Source organism: Crocodylus porosus, unplaced genomic scaffold, assembly GCF_001723895.1.
Source record: "Crocodylus porosus isolate Cpor-Errol unplaced genomic scaffold, CroPor_comp1, whole genome shotgun sequence".
NCBI lineage: Eukaryota > Metazoa > Chordata > Crocodylia > Crocodylidae > Crocodylus > Crocodylus porosus.
The window spans coordinates 1,342,763-1,352,441 of record NW_017728909.1 but is presented as its reverse complement, the minus strand read 5'-3'; the positions used below and the strand labels follow the sequence as shown (position 1 = coordinate 1,352,441).

At 41.2% G+C, this 9,679-nt stretch overlaps 1 protein-coding gene across 2 annotated transcripts in view; it reads right to left on the bottom strand.

Annotated features, from left to right (window-relative positions):
• Positions 1–9,679, bottom strand: part of NARS (asparaginyl-tRNA synthetase) — a 24,527-nt gene that overhangs the window by 12,229 nt on the left and 2,619 nt on the right. The window contains exons 2-8 of one of the 2 annotated variants that reach the window (XM_019531747.1): positions 8,508–8,590; positions 7,808–7,873; positions 7,604–7,696; positions 6,840–6,929; positions 5,463–5,541; positions 3,988–4,058; positions 3,617–3,703 (exon numbers count right to left, since the gene is read on the bottom strand). In XM_019531747.1, the coding sequence (XP_019387292.1) occupies positions 3,617–3,703; positions 3,988–4,058; positions 5,463–5,541; positions 6,840–6,929; positions 7,604–7,696; positions 7,808–7,873; positions 8,508–8,590 (569 nt within the window). Of the gene's footprint in view, positions 1–3,616; positions 3,704–3,987; positions 4,059–5,462; positions 5,542–6,839; positions 6,930–7,603; positions 7,697–7,807; positions 7,874–8,507; positions 8,600–9,679 lie in introns of both variants that reach the window. The other variant, XM_019531746.1, reaches the window with a different exon arrangement.

Here is a 9,679-nt window from a genome sequence, read left to right as displayed (position 1 = left end):
GCCAGGAATGACCAGGAATAACAGTCACAAGCTGGCAGAGGGTAGATTTAGGTTAGATATCAGGAGGCGCTACTTCACAGTCAGGGCGGCTAGGGTCTGGAACCAACTTCCAAGAGAAGTGCTGCAGGCTCCTACTCTGGGGTTTTTTAAGAAGAGGTTAGATGAACACCTTGCTGGGGTCGTTTGACCCCAGTACTCTTTCCTGCCGTGGCAGGGGGGTCGGACTAGATGATCTACTCAGGTCCCTTCCGACCCTAGAAACTATGAAACTATAAAACCTCTACTTTCAAAGGGTTTTTTTAATGCTACTTTTGAAACTAATGATTTTTAAGCCAAGTCTATACTAGAATCTACTACCTTAACTAAAACCACTTAAACTGTTTATTTGACATATATATAAGCTACTCCTGCTTAGAGAACAAATTACTCAGTGCAATAGATTGAAGTGTGATAGTCACAATTTTAATAACCTGGTACACGGTACTTTCCACCACTTGCATGCGACTCCCCTTGTAAATAAAGTGGAATATCCCCCTTTCTAGTATAACATGCATGACTAGGTGTCCTCTGTAAAAGATCACACTAATGAAACATTTAAACTATTTTGGTATGTCTATCGTTTAAGCCACATTTGCTTGCAGAAGGATGCAACTCCTACTGAAAAATCAAGAGATATTTGTCCTATTATAAAAGGAGAAAAGAGCCAGGCCACTAAGAATAGGCTAGAAGGGATATTCATCTCTGTGCTTAGCACAGAAAACAGCAGCGTGTGTAAGCTTTCTGCTTTGGGTTGAATTCCACTTGCTATAAAAGCAGAACATTCTCTACCTACCTCGAGAACAAGGGTATTGCACTCAAAAGGGATCTTACAAGGTTCAACTATTTGCTCTAAACAAAACAAACAAACAAACAAACAAGGTGTACTGAGTTTAAGGCTCCATGAGCTCCCTCTGGTGGCTAACAAATGAAAATACTTCTTTCCCCAAAAACCTGAGCACCTCAAATAGCCATTGTGAAATAGTGCCCTAACCCGCCCTCCTCCTCCCTACCTCCTCCAACAAAAAAAAAATAAACTTGTTTAAGGAAGTCTGGGTGGGAATAAATGCAGCTCTATTTTTAATGCCTAGTTAATACCTTTCTAGCAAAACCCCATACTTTAGCAACCTCAGGAAGACTTTACGACATGAACTCTCTCCAAAGACAGTACGGTAGTCAATGGGAATTTTCTTTGAGGGTAGATATTGAGAATCAAGGGGCATGCCTAAAATATAAGTATTTGTCCCAATTCGTCTCAAACTACAGTGGCTATTTGAACAGCACAACATTTTTTAAACCTGGTTCTCTATTAGCAATTTGAAGCATTATCAGGATGACCTTCTCTTCTATGTTAGCTTTTCATTCACTGAACTACATTTCTTTTGTGTACTAAAAGCCAGATAAAAGAAAGGTAACCAAATCCAAGTATAAGGTTTATAAGTTGCATTACTCACTCATAACCTGTCAAGTGTCTGCTTGCCTGAGAAGATATTAAAACACAAGCCAGAAATCTTCCTATCCTTAATTGTTAAAGCTCTTGTTCCAATTTAGATTTCATGATCAATCATGAAGGAACACCATGAAAGCATAAGCCCTATTATGTTTTTGGTTGAAGACCATATTGTATTCTGACCTGTTTCCCTAGTTACCTAGATAAAATTACCCCTTAAGCACAAACGGGGGCATAACCAAATTAGCGAGTTACTTGGTTCTGTGTTCCCCCTCAAAAAAAGAGGTCAAATTAAGGTCCTCATGTTCCAGTGCATTTTCCTGTATGGAGATGAAGAACCTACCTACAGCCAGAGCTCAGCTGTGAAGGACTAAGCTGTCATTATCAGTCTTTTAATATTTACAGACACACACAGACAGACACAGGAAAGCAAGCTAATAAATAGAAAGGATGTCCAATTAGAGCCCTGCTATGCATTCAAATTGAAACTGATTGAGATCAGGTAATAGAGTTTTTACAAGCACTAATTTTTAGCTCTTTCGCTCTTTTTATAGCTGGATAGTCATTTTTATTGCACCATGTGGCTGGTCTACACTTATTGCACAATTAACCAGCTAACTGTGTGCTAATCAGGGACCTTGTTTTCCCTGATAAAAAAGCCTGCAAATTCTGATAAAACCCCCAAAATCTGTGACTAAAGCCCCTCCCCAACCAGCTCCTTTGGCCCTTCTGGTGCCCCTTATTCCCCCCAGCCAGCCCTGCTGGTGCAACACACTCCCCTGACAGTCTGCAGCACACCACAGGCAGGCACAGAAACACACTCCAACAAGTCAGTGTGGGAAGGACGGGAAGGGGCTGGGGGAGCGGGAGTGGTCAAGAATGGAAGGGGGGGGCGGAGTTTGTGTCTGTGCCTGCTCCCAGGACCAGGGCCAGGGGCAGTCTCACACGGGTGGCCACTGCCGCATCCTGCACCTCTTGCCTGTGGAGCTGCAGAGCTGTGCCCACAGAGCTTGCCTGTACAGCCGCATGGCCAGCCACAGGAAGGCAGTGAAGAGCGCAGCAGCAAGGTGGTGGTGGCTCCGCAGGCAAGTGGCATAAGGCAGCAGTGTCCCTCTGTGAGTTACACACAAGCCACCCAGCCAGCTGATAGGGGGTGGTTCGCACACAGCAGCCACCGCCGCCGCCTTGCCCCACGTTGCCTTCCTGCAGTCGGCCACACAGCTCTGTGGGCACAGGTCTGCACCCGCACTACACCGCAGGAAAGTGCTGCGGGCCACAACAGCAGCGGTGGTGGTGGCAGCCACATGCAAGTAGCCCCCCACAGCTGGCTGGCTTGTGTGCGGCTTGCAGAGGGGCTCTGCTGCCCTGTGCAGTTTGCCTGCAGAGAGTGCAGCTGACTGCAGTAAGGCAGAGAGGGGCGTAGCGGTGTGGAAATAGCCACCATGTGTGAGGCTCCACCCCCCCTTGCCAACGCCGCCTTCCTCGCTGCTGCCACACCCCACAGTTCCTTCCCTTGCTGGCCACGCGGCACCTCAGGCAAGCAGTGCAGGGCATGGCAGCGGCTGGCGACGGTCACTCCAGAGCTGCCCTGGCTCTATGCGCCGCCGGCTGGGCGGCGACACTCCAGAGCTGCCCCCAACACCTCACTGCCAGCAGCACTATTGGCCCTTAAAAGAAGCCGCATATGGGGACGCCAAGCCCGGTTGTGTCGACAGCACCCTGCAGCCAGCCTGCAGAGCTCTTTGCAAAAGGGAGAATCTGCAGCGTTTTCTGCTAAAAAGTAAAATCTGCGTTTTCTGTGATAAAAATGGGAAGTCTGTGGTTTTCTCCACTTTTCTGTGGGAAATGGAAAACCTGGACCCCTAGTGATAATTAACTATGTGATAAGTATTTGTAGCCAGTCTAAATCTGTTGCGCGACTGAGCAGTTAATTCCATAATATATGTAATGTGTAGCAGGGGTCTTAGAAAGATAAATATGACATGCAACATATCATGCCAAATGTCCCTATTAGAAATGAATTAAGAAGTCTTTCCCTCTACTCTTCACCAAATTAGGAGCCACTTGGTTCATCTGATTAGATGACAGGTGAAGAGGGGTGAAAAAACCTCACAGCTTTATCATACCCACCTGCTTGCCTTCAGGAACAAGGTTTAACATCCCATACACTGCAACACTGCTCTCTGTTGAGAGGATCAATCCGTTGTAACACTGACACTGCAGGAATGAGAAAGAAAAAATTCTAGTTGAAGCATTTTTAAATTTACAACTATGGTGCAAAGTCTTCAAGGGTCAAGAGGAAATCTGAAGTTCATAATTATCCTCAGCTCACACTGTGGACCAGAAGATGGTAGAAGATTCCTTAAGATTGTGCTACTTTAATTTGTTAAAGGATTATGGAAGGTCTAAACTACAGCTTTCACATGGTCCACATGGAGGAAATAGGATCAGATATTAATCATACCACTTCCATTACACAACAAAATAAACCCACAACTCACCAACTCATCAGAGAGGACACACTGAAGAAACCCTGTGCCATCCCTTAACACCAGAAACATCAATGTTTTTCCTAATGAAAGACAAAAAACAAACAAACCACGGCACAGATAATTTATCACTTACAGAGCAAAACCAGACCACACCCGACAAGCATTATGTGATCTGTGAGAGAAGTCTGTCACTGCTCACCCAGTTTCATCAAAAAATAAATCTGCAAATGTCTGTTCAACTAAAAGAACTTCCTCTTACAGAGCTGTACCTCGTTCATCAAAGAGGCAAGGAACAATTTGGCTGCACAAGGGATTTAATCTTACAGGACTTGGGGGATCCCAAAATTCCCAGGGTGAAATCCTCACTTTGCTGAAGTCAATGGCAAAATAGCTATTGACTTTAAAAAAAGATAAGGATTTTGCTTGCTGATTCATCTAGGGCTGTTGGCTGTGCTCAGATCCACACCCTTGAGGGTTACTCATCTGTTATGTGGAACTGCTGAAAACAGTTCACAGCTACCATACAGAAAGTGATGCAATCCCTCTCCATCCACACCTAAAGTAAGTCCTTCTATGGAAGCTTTTCCTTTCTGGGAAAAGAACAGGTTGTATAAAATTTCCATGCAACAGGATTTTTCTTAGGTCAGGAGAGCCACATATATCACACACGGTTCATTCTACCCTCTGATACTTCACAGAGGATGCCTATTTTAAGTGAACAAACAATGTGGTGATAAACTTTATAATGTCACAGAAGCTGCATGTTTTTCCAGCTCCTACAAGCTTTTCTAACATGACCAAGATGAGTCTGAATGTGGTCTATGATTCTCAGCACCACAGATTACTACTAGATAGTCTTAAGAAGTCTTATACTCCCCAATTCATTCCATCGTACAAACCAGAACATTGATCATTTTAAAGTAGTTGTAACCTGTTATTTAAAAAAAAAAAAATATTTAGCCACCGGGACAAGAAGATAGTCTTGTGGACTCTCTCAAACAAAGGTTTATCATAAGGCTGGCTGCAAATGAAGGGGAATGGATTTGATGACCCATGTGGTCCCTTTTAAATCCCAGGTTTCTAAGAATTTTACACACATTTAAAAAAATGTCAAACAAGACTAATCCCATATTTGCTACTTTTTAATGACTCACTAACAGTGTTAATAAAAAAGCAGCTGATCATAAAAAAAAAAAGGTAAATTGTTATAAGGAAACTATAGGACTGGCCTCCAGTTAAAAACCCCACTGGAGGCTAGCCCTGAAAAAGAGCTGCATATTCATTTCAAGTTTCTTCAATGCTGTAATAGCCTATTTAGCACATAAGGATTCCTATTTCGTGGTCTGTGAAATTCTGAGACAAACAGATGTCTTCTTGGAAGTGTGAAGGTTTTCAGGCTTATGTGATGTGTTCCTCCTTTCTGTGCACATTTGAGTACTTTTAAGAGTCAAGTATTTACCTTGCTTACAGTAAGGGCTGTTTACCTTGTCTACGTAACCTGTGAACCCAGCCAAAAACCTTCACTCGTTGACCTCTGTGTGCTTCTAGATCACGAATCTTCACCTGTAAAGCAGGGGTTATTAATACTTTTAATACAAGCATTAATTGGCAAAAAACATGTACCAAGAAATAGCTTCTCTCACTCCTGAACTGAAGTCATTTTGGAAGCAGAGACAGGAATTAAACACCAGCATCCCTCAATATTGTATAACAGTTTAAGGCAAGAAAAGGGAAGAATACTGTACTCAGTTAAATTCAAAAGTAGTAGGCTTCGACAAGCCTGGTATCATGACCAATCTGTTTAACACATACACAGCTTGGGAACTTGGGTGACCCTAAGGGCAAATCAAGAAATTGGTCTTGCATCTAAAGTTGGAATACCTAAGAAATATCTGCAATATTTAGCTCATAAGTTTCCAAATGCACCAACTTGCCCAATCAATTTAGAAAAGGACCATGAATAGCAAAGTTATCAAAGCCTGAAAAAAGTTCTAAGGAGCTTTTCTCTGAATTCATTTTTAAGACCACTTGGTAAACATCCTGTGCCAAATGGCACAGAACAATGAAGCAAAGTCAGCTGAAGCATTTGATTTTTTGCATAGCCTATATCCCAGGGCAAAGTCACTGCTGAAAAACTGATGTACGGCTGAGATCAGACCAAGTAGCAAGCTAATGTTACACTTATCTATTGGATAAGATAAGACACTGGCCATCCATAAGGCGGAACTGCTACAGCATACTGGTCTGGTCTTCCACTGCTGGATAGTTTGTGCACAGCTTATGAAAGGGACTGCAAGTCAAAGGCTTAAAATGAATTTTTTCCATGTATGATGTAAAGTACCTGTTAAAAATGTGATCTAACAGAATGTGTAATATCCGCTTCCACAATAGGTTTGTAAAAATTCACCAACTTTAATAGAGCTGTATACCTGAACAGAAATTGGTCCTTTCAGATATTAGCTCAACTTCAATTCTCCAATCAGCAATACTTCTCTATTCTTTCAGGGGTGGGGTCAGATTAGAGAAGATTTTGAGTTCCCTATGATTTTATCATCAACACCACAGTGATCATAAAATGTATCATTCTACTGTGGATGTGTTTAAAAAAAACCAAAACAAAACCAGGGACTTTCAACAGCAACAAAATCAGTGAATTCCTTCAAACAACCTTTCACTTCAGCATGTGTATTTTAGGAAAAGTCCCAAGTTAGAGCTGAGCAGGCTTAATAATTTGTCTCATCCACAAGAGACAAAACAGAAGAACACACAGACAGGCAGAGAAGGACCTTTCAAGGGAGTAAAATGCTAACAACGCTGTGGAGTAGTGCTCAGAATTATCATGTACGTAAGATTTTACTCACACATTTGGGCTCCGGAAAACTGGGATCTTTCTTGATGATGATCTTCTTAGCTTCCTCCAGGTTTTTTTCTCGTCGTAAGAGGTCTTCGGCCTAGTTTTTTAAATAGTTGATCATTTAATAAAGTATTCCAACGATAGGTGCAGTTGGATAATATACGTCAGTATCATTTTCCAGATAGCTCTATAAGTTCATAATGCCAATCTAAGAGAGGAATTTACATAAAGCCTCAGTATTCTGTCATCAAAAGGATAGATGTCAGGCCACAGATAAATAGGTAATAATTTTCAGAATCAGAACTCTAGCAAGAAGTGCTCATGTACCTTGTTTCAGAGGGCACTGAAAGCAAAAAGAAAGGGATCATATCTTGAAAGTTACACCCTTCCTGATGTCAACCATTTATTTGCCCTAATCCAGTGAAAACAAGTTGTAAATATTTATTACAAAAATGATCAAAGAGCCACCTAATTAAGGACTGAATTCCGTTTGTTCACGCTTAACTTTCAAGGCTATTTACACGCCCAGATTGTTGAATTTTGCCAGGATAGTAAAGTAATTTGTAATTTAATTAGCACACAACCAGTTCTTTTATCTTCATCACCATCTACATACCACCATGCAGCAATTTCAGGATTATCATAAGCCATTTTCCACAATGAAATATGATGGGGGGGATGGCAGGGTTTTGTTTTGTTTTTTTTTTTAAAACATTCTTAACAAGTGAAGTGCTTCAATTTGGCAGATCACAGAGAGATCCAGTACCTCACCTCTCTTTTTTCCTTAGTTTCATTCTTCATCTGTTCTCGGTGCCACAACTTTTTTACATTCTTCATTTGTGATTTTGAAATAACATCCCATCTCTGGGTAGGTTAACGAGGGAAAGAAATAAATAAAGGTTATTTTTTGTTTATTTTGAGACTGAAAAAAACTAGCATCTAAAATGATAAATATGCATTTTGAAGTCACATTACCTCATTTTCTTTTTGAGAGTCCACATAAATAGTAGGAAATGGCTCCTTTTCTACTGTCATCAAAGCCTGAAAAGGAAACAGATTGTATCAGTGATACTAAAAGAACTCAAACCACATGGTCAGAGATAATCTGGTAGACAACCTATTTTCACAATACACATAAAGGATGGTCATAAATTAAAATATAAAATTTCATTTAAAGAATAAATTTTAAAGAATAAACACAGCTTCAAAAGCCCAAAAGGCCACATTTGCTCCATAATTATTCTATGATACGTCTTTTCCCTAGTGGTATACTCATAAAGATTTTTTTGGCTGATACCAATAGCCAATTATTAATGAGCCATATCAGCCAATACCTATCCGATTGCCAATATGTAGAGCCCAGCAGCTTGGAGAGAAGCATCCAGCTGGTAAGTCTGTTGGGGGGGGCGGCAGATTGAGACCCCTGCCATGAGGGAGGGAGTGGGGATGGGAGCAGTTCATGGGAGGTGGGGTGCCCTCCTGCTGTTGTGTGTACCCCTGGAGGAGGTATGAAGGGCATGTGCTCCCCGGATCTGTGCGCGAGGTAAGAGCAGACTGCTGCTGTGGGCTGGGACCAAGGGTTTTTAAGAATCATTTTGGGTTTTGTTGATTTTTTTTTTTTAAGAACAAGAGAAAGCAACTTGAAAAAGGCCATGTTTGTGCTTTCTGCAGATACCTTTAAAGCAGTTTTGAAAGGCTTCTCTTTTGTTCCATTGCCAGTAGAATCATTCCCCTCTCGTTCAGAAACATACATCTCTCCTGCAACATACAACAAATAATCGATTAAAACAAACACTGAATTAAGCAAGACCCAAAAAAGGAATTACACAATAAAGAGATGAAAATTATTAAAGATACATGGGACTTCGAATGTTCAGAACGGATAAAAAAAATGTTAATGGCATATATTTAGCTTAAAATACATTATTTTTTAGAGTTTAAAAATTGTTTTCAAATTATAACAAAGTTAAACTTGATAATAATCTACTGAGGACACCGAAATTAAATAAAATATTAACCAGTTTCTGTGACACTAAAGTTTTAAAGGCAGCTAAATCACTCAGCTGGTAGAACTCATTGGTTAAACACCTGAGCCAGAGCTTTTGGGAGCAGAAGCTTTTTCTCCACTGCACAGAAACTATTTTCTTCATATCAGTTTATTCAGTTAGTTCAGTTCAATTTTCTAGCTCAAAGTAAAGAAACTGACTGGGAGTTAAAAAAGTAGAAAAGAGCTTTTCTTCTGATCTATAAATGAAAAGTGTTAATTAATAATTTGGATGCTGGAACTGAATGCACAAATACAGACTGGGGAATGACTGGCCACACTGTAGTATCAGACGAAAGGGCCTGGGGTTTACAGTGAACCATAAGCAGAACAGGAGCAAAGTGTGATCTTGCTGCAATAAGTAAGTTAATAAATTCAGTTACTAATGGGAGTGTCACTTGCAAATCAAGGAAAGCGATTCTTCTGCTTTATTCAGCATTGGCGAGGCCTCACCTGGAGTACTGTGTTCAGTTTTAGGCCCTACACTTCAAGGAAGTGGAAGAAAGAGTCCACTACAAAGCAACAAAAAGAGTTAGGGGTCTGGGAGGCAAGACTTATGAGGAAAGGCTGAAAAAATGTTATCTACTCTGGAGAAGAACTGAGGGGAGGATTTGATGAGTCATCAAATAACTGAGGGCAATTATAGACACGACGGAGGCAGCCTTTTCATAGTTTCATAGTTTCTAGGGTCGGAAGGGACCTGAGCAGATCATCTAGTCCAACCCCCTGCCATGGCAGGAAAGAGTACTGGGGTCAAATGACCCCAGCAAGATGTTCATCTAACCTCCTCTTAAACACCCCCA